This window comes from Lissotriton vulgaris, chromosome 6, assembly GCF_964263255.1.
Source record: "Lissotriton vulgaris chromosome 6, aLisVul1.2, whole genome shotgun sequence".
Classification (NCBI taxonomy): domain Eukaryota; kingdom Metazoa; phylum Chordata; class Amphibia; order Caudata; family Salamandridae; genus Lissotriton; species Lissotriton vulgaris.
The window spans coordinates 614,750,163-614,765,647 of NC_141694.1; the positions used below are offsets into that span (position 1 = coordinate 614,750,163).

Sequence of the window (15,485 nt, forward strand, 5' to 3'; positions counted from 1 at the left end):
AGACACTTGTGCTTGCCCAGGTTGTGTTTGCTGTAGACCCTGGAGACTAAATGGTGGTGTTGAACCTGCAGGACGCTTATCCTACAGGCCCACAGGTGCTACCTGTGGTTCCAGGTGGGCCATAAGCATTTTCAGTTTGCAGTGCTCACCCTTTTCCTCACCAGTTCCCCGTGGGTGTGATGGCAGTAGTGGCAGTTCATCTAGCGAGGTCGAAGTAACAGTCTTCCCATACCTCAACAATTGGATGCTTAAAGCGGACTCACCCCAGGCAGTATTCAATCACCTCCTGACAACGGTAAACCTCCTAACATCGTTGGGGTTTACTATCAACGAGCCAAAGTCCCACCTGACTCCTTCACAGACACTCTCTTTCCTCTGAGCCATTCTGGATATGTTAAGATTTCTTGTCGTGCCTTGGAACTGAAAGTCCAGAACATTCGGGCTATGATCCTGATGTTTTAGCCTCTAGATCTGTGCAGATGACTGTGAGTCTGTTGGTATTGTTGGCCTCCTGGACCCTTCTGGTGATGCTTGCAATAAAGAACATGGAAACTCTTCAGTGGGACCTAAAATTGTGGTGGGTGCAACATCAGATTTCAGAGGAGATTGCAAAAGATCTGCAGTGCTTGTTGCTAGGCCTTGGGTCAGTGCCGGGTCCTCTCAGTACCACATCAAGAGCGGACTAAAACACACGAGTCAGTGCTGGATTGGGGAGGCCATATGGGGCAAGTGGAGAGAGATCAGAGTCCTATTGTCTCCAGTGGAGACTCGACTCCACATCAGTTTTTGGAGTTGAATGCGATTTGCTTGCTTTTGAAGGCCTTCTTGCCTAATGTCAAAGACTGGTATAGGTGCTCACGGACAAAACCATTTTAATGTGGTACTGCAACAAGCAGGGCAGAGTGAGTAGTTCTTGGCCTTGTACTAGGAGGCCTTGCCCCTCTCGAAGTGGCTGGACTCCCAGAGGATTTTTCTGGTGATGAACCGCATGGTGGGGTCATTGAACCCCAGGGCGGGCAAACTCAGCTGATGGTGCATAGCAGATCATGAACGGCAGTTGCATCCAGAGGTGGACAGACTTTCTTCCAGCAATGTGGAGAACCCTGGCTAGATCCTTTCGCAACCTCAGAGAATGTGTAGTGTCGGCTCTTCTGGTTGCTGACGTTTCCAAAGCAGATCTCGCTTGGAGAAGCCTTCCACCTAAAGTGGAGCTCAGTACGTCTGTATGACTTTCTGCCACTGCCTCTCCTGCCCAGAATTCTGAAGAAGTCATGAACAACCAGGCCCAAGTCAGCCTAGTGGCACTGGATTGGGACAAGAGAGTGTGAGCCCCAGAGCTCCTGGGCATGCGCATCTGTCCTCTAATGAAGCTGCCGTTTCTGGAGAATCTTCTGTGGCAGCAGCATGACAAGGTGTTGCTCCAGGGCCTATACACTTTCAATCTCCATGCTTGGTAATTAGGCAGAGACAGTTGAGCTCCTTAGACCTGTATTCCAAGGTCATTGATGCCATCTTGGCAGTGAGGCATCCCTCCAGAAATTCAGTATATGCCAGCCATTGGGACAAATATGTGATTGGTGCGGCACCCGACACATTGACACTTTACAGGCAAAGTTGTCTGACGTTTTATTGTTTGTTCTGTCATTAGCGTATAAGGACTTCAAGGGCTGCTTGTCAGTTCTTTCTGCCTTTTTGCAGTTGCTGGATCAGCCTTTATTACTCATATCACCATTTGTGATGAGATCATGGTTTGCAACATTTGTTTCCACCAAAACCGCTTGTGATACCCTATGGCAGTCATTCTTAACCTTTTGACTTCTGTGGACCTCCACTTGATCATTACTGGAACCCGTCGACCCCCCACTGAAAAAGTATTGGAATCCAAGGACCTCCACTGTGTCATTACAGGAAGCCAGGGACCCTGGCCTAACAATTTTCGATGATGTGAACAGCAACCCGGTACACAAAAAATACAAAAACAATAATTTATGAAACCAATTCACAAATGAATAAATATTTTTTTTAATTCACAAATAATTTTTTTTTTATTTTAATCAGAAGGTTTAAGCTTGTCTAGTTTCCTGCACTTCTCCCATGAATCAACGTGAGGATAATAACGTAATTTTTAGCCACCAGTTTCGAATTCCTTCACATTTACAGAATGTTTGAAAATGCTCTTAGAATTAGAATTTTGCTTATTTATTTATATACACTTTATTAATCTGCTAATATTATTGAATTTTCTAAGCTGTTGCGGACCCCCTCAGTAGCCTTCATGGATCCCTGGACCATATCACTGCCCGAATTTAGTCCACATTTTTTTTATATCCACCTATTTTGAGCCGCTGCACAGTTGTCCCTTGAAACTTATGACTAAAGACAGTCTTTCTCACTGCCATAACATCAGCTGGCTGTGTGAACACACTTCAGGACCTCTGTCAATCCACCTTATGCCACCTTTTTTCCTGAATAGTTGGTCCTGAGGACTTGGCCTCATTCCTACCCAAAGTAGTTACTCCTTTTCATGTTGGTCAGGCTATCACTGCATTCTTTCCTCCACCTCATTGCTCTAAAGAGGAAAGAGACTACATTTTTTTGATCCTAAAAGAGCATTGAGTTTCTATGTCAATAGTACCAAGGAGCATTGAGTAGCCAACCAGCCCTTTGTAGGGTTTTCTGGAGCAAGGAAGGGTAAAGCAATACAAATATAGACCAAATCCCTATGGATTGTTCTGTGCATTAGGATGCGCTGCACACTGGCAAAAAACAGCTCCCAGAAGCCTTGCAGGCTCATTCTACTAGGGCCAAAGCTGCTACCACTACGGTAACTGCAACAACAAGATGGTGGATGGAATGCTTGAATTAATCTCAGCCACTGGCAATTGCTCGGGCCACATCCCAATTCATTTTATTTTGTCCACCATGCGACCTCAGTTTGGACCCAGCAATGTGCAAATCAGCCTTGACCCTACTTCAATCCGAACAGTCCAGCCCGAACTGCCAGGCCAAGTCCTCCCTGTACCAGAAAATAAGCAACCCAGAAGTGGTTTTGCCCTTATCATGGGCTCATCAGCCAGGCATAGCTTGATTCCAGTGGCATGCCGAATCAGGTGGTTGCGTGGGCTTCATTACACATGTTCACAAATCTGTTGGAGTATCCACCAGAAATGTTGTTCCCTAAGGTAAGTAGCACGTTGTTCTGAGCCACTTCTCAGTGGTCCCTTCACACCCAATTCTAGTAATAGAAAAAAACCTAGTTATTGGATTCTCATACCCCCGTAGAGATCATTTCAAGGCCCTCAGCTGAAGCATGGCATTCTAGGAATTCATTTTAAATGGCACTTGGATGTTTTTCGCCAAACAACTATGTTCCACTTGTCCTCATGCTCTACTGGCTTCCAAAGGCACAATATATATATATATATACCTGCCCTGTCCCAGTGCGACGGGAGGCCCAGCTAAGAACCTGGGGGTCTGGTTCGGTCAGGATCTAAAGTTTGCGGATCACATAAAAAAATTGACCGGCATTTGCTTTGGCACCTTGCGTGCCCTGAGGAAATTCTTTCCTCTTCTGCCTAGGGCAGCCAAGGAGTCTGTCCTTCGAGCTCTGATCCTATCCCGGCTCGACTACGCCAATGCCTTATTTAGTGGTCTACCTGCGTACATGGTTCACCGCCTGCAGGTGATACAAAACGCTGCAGTACGTCTGCTTTTCTCTCTCCCAAGGAGGTCAAGCGTGCGTAGCCACTTACGCAGTCTGCACTGGCTACCAGTACCACATCGAATTCTGTTTAAAATTCTTGTGTTGGCATTCAGAGCAGTTCATGGCCAGGGACCAACATATCTGCAGAAAAGGTTTTCATTCTACACTCCCAACCGTGCCCTTCGATCAGCCAATCTATGTCTACTAACCACCCCTAAATTCAAATATGCACGTATGGGAGGTCAATCCATTTCAGTTAAAGCAGCCTCTGCCTGGAATGCTCTCCCCCTTTCCCTCAGAGCCTCACCAACCATTTCTGTGTTTAAGAAAGATCTCAAGACCCACTTGTTCAATGCCCCTCTCTTGTAGTTCATCCAGGCTTTGTTCCAGCACTTATGTTCTCAATTCACTCACCGCGCCAGGATACCCCGTGGTAACAGAGCGCGTTATAAAAGTTTTAATAAACATAAACATAAACATATATGCTTGATGCTTATCATCCAGCACTGGATCCAGTCTGCTAGTGATGTACAAGAGTATAACTGCTGTCCGAGCCATATTTAGCTTGGTCTGCAGAGCGCTTGAGCAGGACGCACCTATGCGAATTCCCCAAAATTGTTTACTGAAAATCCATTAGCAGTGCTTTTTCCTGTGAAACCACGCCCCCGCAAAATACAGGCATTATTACAAATGTACTTTATGAAACGGCATTGTTATACATATTTGTGCCTTTTAGAGATTATGGGTCTTATTTTAGAGTTTGGGGAACTGCTTACACTGTCTCAAACATGATGGAGATCCCGTCTGCCTTTGTACAAGCACATTATATCCGATGGGATATCTTAATATGGTGTACGGGATATCACTCGTGTTTATGACAGTCCCCACCTGCCAAATTCTAAATCATATGTTTAGTATGCTTCTGCCGTGTAGTTTCTCCACAATGCAACCTTAAGTTGATTTTGTTGCCTAAAATTTGGTCTTTGCTCTTGGTGCTTGAGAGAATATCTACGGATGTCGCCAGTAGAGGGTTATGTTATATATTGTCTGTATTTCTAAAGCGTACTATCACCCGCGGGGGTATCCTGGCGCTGAGCAGGTGTGTGCAATTGGAAAGCCATGTCTTCAGCTTCTTGCCAAATTCAAGAAGAGAGGAGCAGGCTCCAAGCAGAGGGGGAGGCCATTCTGTGATTTATGAGCACTGTAAGAACGCCCTTCATCCTGATCTGGTTCTATGTATGCGTTGGATTTGTGCGAGTTCTTCGGAATGAATATGTCTGGTTGGTTGGTTGGTAAAAGGAGATGCAACTGTTCAGATAGGGGGGGCCTAGATGTGTAATACCTTGAATGTCTGTGTGTGGAGTTGAAATTAATGTTTGTGTATCTGGAGCCAGTGTAGTTCCCTGAGGCGTGGTGCAATGTTAGTTCTGTGTGCGAGGTTGAGGATGTGCTGTGCTGCTGAGTTCTGGATGTTTTGTAGGCTTCTAGCGAGTTGCTCGTTGATACTGGCAGAGTATGTTCCCGTAGTCCAACTTGCTGATGATCAAAGCATTTGACAGGTTTTCTAGTTTTGCTTGGTAGGCATTTGAAGATCTTCCACAGCATCTTCAGGATGTGGAAGCAGGATGCAGTGACTGCGTTAACTTGTGCAGTCATGTCCAGTATGCTGTTGAAGAATAATCCTAAGTTCCTGGCATGGGTGCTGGGTGCTAACTGTGGGTCTGAGTTCAGCCTTCCTCCAGTTGGAGTCCCATAGTGAGGTGTTCATGCTGAAGAACACTACTTCTGTCTTGTTGGTTTTGAACTTGTGACAGTAGGCTTTTATTCAATTAGCAACTATGGCCATACAGGCAGTGAACGTTTTTCTTATCTTGTCCGAGAGGGAGACTGAGTTGTGTGTCGTCCGCATAGGAGAGGAGGTTGTTAATTGCGCGTATTATGTTGGTCAGAGGGATTATGTATGCATTGTAGATGGTGAGGCTGAATGATGAACCTTGGCAAACTCTGCAGATGACTTTGCAGGCTTCCAATTAGTAAGGCACCAGGCTGACAGCGTGTATTCTATCCATTAAGAAGGAGCACATCACCATAGTGCTGGTCTCTGGATGCCAATCTCGTGCAGGCACCTGATGAGGACAGTGTGTTAGATTGTGCACATGCTGCTGAGAGATCCAGGAGAGTGAGGGCTGCTGTGTCTCCTCTGTCCAGGGTCATGCGGATGTCATCTGTGGCAGTAGTGAGTACTGTTTCTGTACTCTGGTTGGGCCTGAATCCGGACTATGTGACATTGAGGAGCTGGTGGTTGCTGAGGTGCTTGGTAAGGATTTGGTTGATTAGTTTCTCAAACTCTTTTGCTGATTATGGTAGCAGGAGGTTGGGTCTGTTGTTGGAAGGCATGCCTGGGTCAGTGGTGGGTTTCTTGAGGAAAGGCATAATTGAGGCATGTTTCCAGGTGCCCAGGAATGTAGCTGAGTCAGTGGTGGCGATGAGGATGGGTGTTAGTGCTTAGCTGATTGGTGGGGCAAGGTTCAGGTGGGCCCCCTGAGTGGATGGTCTTCATGATTACAGCAATTTCGACTGTGGTGATGGCGAGCCGCAAGTTCAGGGTTTGTCCTTCAGCCGTGATGGGAAGTTGACTTGCGACTGTGATGGGGTCTGGTTGAGGGTCGAAGTTAATGTTTGTGGAGGTGATTTTGTTACAGAAGAATTCCGAAAGCTTGTTGACAAGGTCTTGTAAGAGAGTGATGCTGTTGAAGGTGGCAGGAGGCGTGGTGAAATCTTTGTTGATGACAAAGATTTCCTTGCTGTTGTTAGTGCTGAAATCTATGCGATCTGCAAGAGCTGTGCGCTTGGTCTTCCGTATCTGCTGGTGGTAGATTCTTAGATCTGATTTGAAGATATATTTATCTGTGGTGTTTTGACTTGTTCTCCGTTTGCTGTCCAGTTGCTTGCAGTGGCGTTTCATCAGCCTGAGTTTCTCTGTGTATCAACTAGTTTGTGGTCTTGCTCTTGCAGTTGGGTTGCACTTGAGCAGAGTCAGGGTGTTCGCGCATGCAGGGGTCCAGTTATTATGGTTGTGATGGCTTTCAGCAAGTTGCTGGTATGCTTGGGCCAGTGCATAGAGAGAGCAGACTCCCATTCCTCTTCTGTGATGCTTTTCCAGCTGCAGCGGGCGGTTCTGGTGGTGGAAGGGCTGTGGTGGTGCGGGATGGGTATGCTGAAATTGATAAGGGCGCGGTCTGCCAAGGTCCTACATACCGGTTTGTCGATAATGATGTTGCTGATTGTGGAACAAATTACGTCCAATAGGTGTCTGACTGCTTGGGTAGGTTTGGTAATGTGGTGGGTGAGACTAAGGTTTTCTAGAATGGCCATAGAATTTGGGTCAGTGAGGTCTTCTTGGTGAAAGTTAAGGTCTCCAAGGATGAAGAATGTGCTGGAGTTGATTATGAAGGGTGTGACAAAGTCAATGATGTCGCTGGCAAAATTGGTGTATGGTCCTGGTGGTCTGTATACCAGGGATCCGCCAAGGGCGAAGTTAGGTGTGATGCGAATCTTGAAAGTGAGGTGTCCCATATATCTGGTTGGGTGTCTGTAAGGTGGTGCAGCAGACAGTATCTTTGAATATGATGGAAACTCCACCTCCAGGCTTGTGCGCAGACAGGCTTGCCTTCACCGTGCCAGCAGCACGTCCAGGCTATGTCCACATTTCAGATGCCATTATGTAAGTTTTGGGGGAATGGTGGGGCAGTGTGCCGTGGGTCTGAAAACAGTGATGTCGCATTCTGTGCCGATAGATGATGGGAAATCCAGTGACATCACTTCCTGTGCAGATGGGTGATGGGAAATAAAGTACTCATGCTTGACTACTTCTTTTAAAGATGGTTTTGGCAGGAGACAAGAGATGCCACTTCCTATGCAGATGGGTGATTGGTAAATCCAGTGATGTCACTTCCGGTGCAGATGGATCTCCTGGCAGCATTCCTGAATTCCCGAGCAATCATAATTTCACCTTCTGATTTTGGGAAGATAGACACATCCATACTACACAAATACCTATTTAGTATGATCTCCTTTGAATTTCGTTGGAAAGGAGTGTATACTCTTAGATGTAATTAAATGTTGCCCTAGGAGACACAGTGATATCCAGTGAAATGGGGTGAACGGTTTACATGTATGTCTAAGTAAATTATCGATGTTCAGTGACCCGCGCTACAGGTAAATTACTTTTCCTTCTCCACAGTGGAATATTATCTGCACATTTGAATTAATTAATATAGCATTACTTATAGTTCAGCATTATTGTACAGTTGAGATCCCATGTCTTCATTTGAGAGTTCCTGTACTGAAAATGATACAGAATAGTACCCAAAAGCCCCAAAACTGATCCTGAGCATGTTTAGCAGTATACTGTGCTAAAAATTGTACTTCTCCAACAGCCCTTTATTTGCTTGCTTCTGACATAAGACGGTATACTAATGTTACACTTTAATCTCTGTACATCTTCTCTAAAATTGACACTAATTCACTCTCGCTTCTCTCTCAGTTGCTTTATTTTGCTCTTGAATTCGTATTTGTTCTTATATTAGGCCTGCTCCAATAATGAATTCTGCGATTTGATGTTTCAGAGCAAGTTGTGTACGCGCATCAGTTTATGAATCTGACTGGTGAAAACCTGACAAACATCAGCCTGTTTGAAGATCACTGTGCCAACCTCATGTGCGATCTCATCAGTTTGTCAGTCAACAGATACACCAAGGTAATTTCATTCAACTTAAACTAAGTCATTGGAATTGGCTAATATTATGCCAGTAATCGGCCTTTGATTGTGTTATTACTCCAATATTTGTACCGTTCAGGCCAATAATTTGAACTGAACATTTCTTGAATCTTTTCATTTATCAATTAAAAACGTTGTTGTCTTTATTATGTTCTCACAAATACCTTTAGAAATGTAGCAATTTGAAAAATGTGTTGATATAGTCAGGGATGGCTCCTTCGTATAAGCGGAGGCACAACACCCCATAAAGAAAAGCCCCAGGCCAGAGCTGAAAAATAAAATGGTAATAAAATGTATTTATTACCATTTTATTTTTCGGCAACCAACCCGTCCTGAACTGAGCTTCACGACAGGGCGTGGTCATTGCTGCTTTGTGGGAGCAGGGAGCTGTGTGCTTAAGTTTAAAATGCGCATTTGGCCGGCCGTCTTGGGACGGCCAGCCAGACATACACATTTTAAACCTCTCTAACCCAGCAGTCTTGAGACAGCTAGGTTAGAGAATGCAAAAGCCTCCAGTGCTCTTGTGAGCGCTTATAGAGACCGATCCCACCAACCCTGGTGCTGTTCTCATTATGAGAGCAGTGCCAGGATTGGCTTGGGAGTTTGTAGCCTGTCTTCCTCGAGGAGAGAACGAGAAAACACAGTACCACTGTAGTCTTGGTTGACAACAATTTAACAGCTTTATTAAAAAAATATTTGTTCTTTCCCTTTTTAATCAGGTTAGATTATCCGAAGCCCTCACTATCAACCACTACCCCTGCACATGTGTCAAAGAATTGTGGGTTCTTCTTATCCAACTGGTGGACCATAGAAGCAGAGGAGCTCCGAGTGAAGTAAGTATTAGAGTACTTGTTTTTTCCACAGCGAAGCAAAACACAAACGCGGTCTTGGAGACTTCTTCCTAATCTCGCCATCTTTCATCCAAAACTTTTCCACCAATGCCACATGCATATAAATGATACCTGCACTAAAATGATAAGAAAACAACCAGAGTACAATATATTTCAGTATTTTTATTCAAAATGTATATCACCAAACATAATTAATGATGAGAATTGTAACCAAATTACTAACAAAAATAATATTTATATAAGAAAAATAACTGCCTGAATCAACATGAATGTAGATAAACTTATAAGAACCATGATACACAAGGATTGTTTCCTTAATTCTTTAATCCTTTTGTAGCGTGTTGGAACAGCAGTTTTTTTCCCGAAAACTAACCTGCCAATAAAACGTAAATGCCTTCAGGTTGCTCTATCGTAGTACAATCTTTCGATGTTACGTTTTAGGGAAAATAATCCATTCCTCTCAATCCTTCCTCCAGAGGAAATGTTTCTCAGTTTCATCACCCTGCAATCTGATAGATGAATTGTGTAACGCAGACAATTACAAATCTACATTATCGGGATTCGTTCGTAAGAAAAATATTGTTTTTTAAAGTAAACCTTAAAATTTCAACACAATTAAATTGACAGTTTACAGTGTACATATTTACAACATTATACACATGTTCAGCTTAGTTCAATCCTTAGAAGAAGGTCGACCATATGAATACCAGAGGAGCAGGAGTCACGGAGAAGTAAGGTTATTACGGACCAGAAGAAAATGGTAACAGGAGGACGTATTTGGGTCAATGTACCAAGATTAACGCAACATATTGAAGAATAGCGTCCTTGTGTCCATTGTGATCTTGAGCCCCCACGAAACGCGTTGGCTGGATTGAGTTGACTGCTTCTGTTGATATATTATGGACTGAATAAAAATTGGAATTTAAAAAAAATCAAACTTAGACTTCCACGAGACTATTTGTGTTCAGATCGAAATAAGCACATTGATCAACATTACAATTCTTTGAACTATTGAAAAAATCAATTATGGATTGATACATACACTCTCCTTTTCTTCTAAGAATTGAACTTTGCTTTGACGTGGCCCAGGGGCAGTGGGACCACATAAAGTTGAGCGTGAAGGTGAGATCACGGAATCTCCCAGATTATACACCAGTGCGTCCATGTTTTAAGCCCATACTGCCAGCGAGTTGCTTTCTTGGACTACATGGTCATCTTAGATGAATTCATAATTATTTCATAAAAGTAAATAGTTTACTGAGAGTAGTGTACCAGTGGTAGACAATCCATATTGCCATTTCGTTATGAGTGAAGAAACCTATAAGCATAATTTTCAACAAAATCCTGTGTTTTACCCAAATGTTTGTACTACAGATTTGTAGACCGATGCCTTTCAGTTTGCACTATACGTCACCCTTCTTCCGAAAATCTATCAGTGTTCGTATGTGGTAATGTGGATTCTCCAGAAAACACTCTAATTGCTTTATTATTATATTCAGTGTTTAGCATTGATTTACCCACAGAGTCACTGCCTCATTTAGAGGGGGTGATGCCATTAAAAATGGTACCACAATAGGACTGCATGCCCTCGAAAGTCAATACCGTGCAGGGAACACGTGCATAAACACAGGTGGGCACATGTTATTCCCCCATGGGTGCATCCACATATGTTTGAGGCACGGGGGGCCTGTAGGGCCCCCTTTGTTTCCTGGTGGTGAGGAAACTCGTAATATGCTTGGCGGGACCGTAGCAATCGCACCAAGGATATTATGGCTACTTCTAGCCGTAGCGGCAGTTGTAGGGCGGTCCAACTGACCGAGCCGTAATCGATCTGGATTCGCCACTGCCGCGCCACCAGAAGTCGGACCACCAGACTCGTAATAGGGCCCTAAATGTTTCTGGTGGTCCAGCAAAACCAAGTCCTGGCTCAAAGTTTATTGTAACAAACTTAAATTAATTATTCTTAGTGCCCACAATAGAGAAACCCTGACTTGAAAAAAGTCCCATTTATTAACACTCCACGTATTCAATGTATACATGCCAGGATCTGTTCGGAAGATTAGTTTATGTGGTATTTTCCAAGACCACAACATATTCGTTACCGGATTCTTATCAGCCCATCTGGTGTACAATCACTGCAATTTGACATGCAGGTGTCGTCAGACTGCAGGGCCTACGTAACATCATGCTTACCATACATACATTTTCCAATACACAGCAAACTAAAAAGAAACATAATTCAATAACCCCTTCAAACAAGGGGAACAAGCATTATCAATAAACGCATGGTGATGTGCATAGAATGTTCGGGATAACAGATTTATTTGAGGCTCAGTACAGCCCAACATGAGAATCATTGTAGCCTCAATAGGACCCCCTAACCTTGGTTGCTATAATATATTCGAGCCAGAACAATTCTAAACACAGATAGAGCTTCCAGGCCATTGCTGCTTTCTTTAGTGTGGTGACTACCTCTTGAAAGCGATGTCCATCGATGATTCTCACACTTGCAACCATTAAATATTTGAACAATTAGGCCTATAATCTGGAAGAAATATTTGTTCTTGCTATGGCAGAATCTTAAATAATTGGTTCCTTGGCTAACACCTGTCAAGCTATGGCTTACCACGCTGAGTATAAAAAACTAAAATAAATGGACATAACCACTGCATTAGAAAGATTTGCTCTCAGACCAGAAGATTGTATAGGTCCTTATTTAGTGACAACGGCTGGATGCATCACACTAATTAATTCCTATGCTGAAGGCGGCACTGCTTATGGCAGGATGCTTAAAATGATTTGAGAGGCGCTGTCAGTTTATTCTAACTACAGATTCCTCATTGAATGACTGGGATGCTTTTACATAAGCCCTTTGCTCAAGACCACTGGTCAACCAAAGACAGACAGTTGCACATCAACATTACAAGAGCTACGACCCGGCATTTATCTCCTTCTCGATACATCGTTATACTCCTGTTCACGAACTTTGTTCCTCCCACTTGAACCTGCTCATCATCCCCACTGTCAAACGGAAAAAACTTGGTGGTCTTAGATTCTCCCTCTTGGTCCATCAATTCTGGAATAACCTCCCCACGGAATTCAGATCAGTAATCTCCTACACCCAGTTCAGAACTCTCCTTAAAACCCTTCTGTTCTCTCAGGCATATGAGTTAAGCTTTTGTCATCATTCCTCTGCTGCATTCCGTATATAGCGCCATGAAACCGCTTGGTGTAAGTGCGCTCTACAAATGATTTTAACATGGCAACATAACAGAGCTCACTGATGGAATCTGATAGTTTTAAAGAAGAGCTTAAAGAGAGAGGGCAAGATGCAACAGTGGTCATATTGGTGACATGCCCAAGGGCTCAGAGGGCACCTTTGCAACTCAGTACATTGAGATTTGCTGGCGAAAGTGATGGTCTTTCTCCCCATATTCACATTTGAGATAGCCCACACAGTCCTAGGTTGTGCACTTAGAAACGAAGGCTGAAAAACCATGCCCTTTCCAGACTACACATTAGCAGCGCCCACATGAGACATGAGATATACTCTGCTTTTTCCATCAAAATTATAAATAGTAGCCAATCAACATTTTTTTTTTTTACAGAAACTGAGGACGTCTGGAATTGGGTCGAACCGAAAGGGGAATTGGGAAAAGGGAATGAAATGCAACACTGGCCTCATCTCAGAGCTGAAATTGGTGTGGGAGATGGTCGAGTCCATAAAGTTGGTGATCGCGGCTTCTGCTGCACTGCATGATAAACTGCCCATAGCAGACGACTCTGAGTCCACGACACAGCCAGCACTTCAGTATCGCATCCGGTGATCTAAAAAACGGACTCGCTGCCCATAGTTGCTCAACAAACAGTGAAAGATTTGGTCTGACATTTTTTTCTGCTTGTCTTAAGGCACATTAGTATCCTTTGTGCAGTAGTGCTGTGGCTTTATCTTATGACCACTCTCCTTGTATTCTAGAGAATTATAAATTTGGTTGGATCTCTGGCCATGCTAGCATAGGTCTAGATGAAGTTATGGGCAACAATCAGGAGCATGATTTCCAAAGACCGGCATGTAAGCAGCCCCCTCATTCCTCTGAGTCGATAGCGATGACTGAAATGAGGACATTATTTTCCAGTTTCACTTTTAAGTTTGGATATCCGGTAATTTACTCTGCCGTGGGGTGGGGATTTGGGAACTAGTTCTAAATGGGTATAGAAACATTTGGTAATATGCTCAGGCCACAAACTGCAGCACAGTAGTAGGCCACCCCTCAAAGTCATACAGTTGTTAATGAACACCCTTGTCACGCAACATTCTTGGATTAATTTCATGGAAACTCCAGGTAATTATATGTTTATCACCTGGAATTAATGCAATGAATAAAAAGTATAAAATTCAGTCATTCCTCAAATGAAGGAATATATAGCACATATAGCCTTAATACATGAAACCCACTTGACAGAAGTAAATCGGCCAAAGTTACATCAATGTTGGAGGGAGTAGATCTTCTATACAAATTATTTGACGTGCACTAGGGATGTGATGATCTGGGTGAAAGTGGGGGTTCTCTCTGCACCTGGTACGAACAAAATCTACGCACAAGGGAGAAGCATCCTATTTGATGGCAAGCTAGATAGTACAACAGTACAACTAGTTAGTATTTATGCTCCCAACTGAGAACGTTCATTCTTTTTGTTAAGTTGTCAATGCTTTTATCGAAGGGGGTATACCTCCCATGCAGAATACATGATGACTTCAACTGTGCGCTAGATACCAACCTTGATAGGCCATATCTCCCTGCCTCGCATCCCGACAATCCACAATGTGAAAACACTGATACAATGACTGGCATTCTGGTCTCTGGTTAATGCTTGGCAATCCAGAAACTCAGGAATCGTGGAATACTCTTTTTACTCACCATCACACAAACTCCATGTGCTTTTAGACCACATACTGTGCTCTACCCAATTACAAATCCCAGTATATCAATCAAAATATATTGGCAAAATAGGGATTAGAGTGCATTGTATCCAGGGGATATTGGTGTCCTGTATAGTTATATAGAACAGGAGCAGCAGATGATAGGAGACCCCTTAGCACATTTGGAAAAGGCCTCCAAAACATGAGCCATTCAAGCGAAACCCTCCAACAAGGCCAGTGAAAAGTATGCAGACCTGATGGAAAAGTTGTGATGTATTGACCACAACGTTTATGCGGTAGGAACAAAAGCGGAGTGGGTCAGGGCTGGTAGGTTACTTGTGTGGCTCACTAATAAGGAACATGTGGGGCTCCTATTGCAGCAGTCAGCCCGACTCGTGACCCCGTAGTGTATACCGAAAAGGAAATACACTCAATCTTTCATGAGTACTACCACAAGTTGTACAGCACTTCAGCGAATGCCGTTATGGACCTGTAGAGCTCTGCTTTTTGGAAGGCAGGCTGCCCTGTGACGAGAAAAGAGATGGATGAACCGACCATAAATCAATAGATGAAGGGAGCTCTGTGTGAATTGACTATCGTAAAAACTCCAGGCTTGCACCTGCTTCACGTAGAGTTTTACACCACATATATATATCAGCTTATTCCTAAATTGTCATCATTATGTGCTATCCTGGCCAGGAGCTTGCCTCCATGGAAAAGAGAAGCCTAATTGTGTCATCGCCCAAGCTGGGTAGGAACCTCTTGATGTCTCCTCATGCAGGCCCCTTGCAATACTAGGTAAGATAACAAAATATTCACCAAAATCCCTACCTCAGTGACTGGTGCGGGACTACCAAGCATGATCCACATGGATCACAATGGCTTAATCTCTTGTCATAGCTCTCCTTTAATGTAAGGAGGTTTCAGGTGTTGACACAACGATGGTACACTGGTAAGTGCAGAGTGGTCTTAGCTAAACTGAAGCTTCCCATAGAACAGGATTGGCTGGGAGCACCTGACTTTAAAAATAACTACTTAGCAGCTCAGTTACATTGTGCTTTTCATTTGCTGGTTCTTTGGCAGAAATGAGCCTCATACCAGTTCTTTTCCAGGATGGCCAGTTGCAGGTACTGTTCCTCCCTTGTCCCACCTCTTCCAACCACTCATGAAAAAGCATCATTCCAGATAGGAGTACAGCATGAATTTGAAATTAATTTGGTCTGTCTTTAT

At 43.7% G+C, this 15,485-nt stretch overlaps 1 protein-coding gene across 1 annotated transcript in view; it reads left to right on the forward strand.

Annotated features, from left to right (window-relative positions):
- The window catches only part of MMS22L (MMS22 like, DNA repair protein), a 522,815-nt gene that overhangs the window by 88,598 nt on the left and 418,732 nt on the right, over positions 1–15,485 (forward strand). The window contains exons 7-8 of the mRNA XM_086926628.1: positions 8,332–8,462; positions 9,203–9,316. Coding sequence (XP_086782754.1) covers positions 8,332–8,462; positions 9,203–9,316 — 245 coding nt within the window. The remainder of the gene's footprint in view (positions 1–8,331; positions 8,463–9,202; positions 9,317–15,485) is intronic.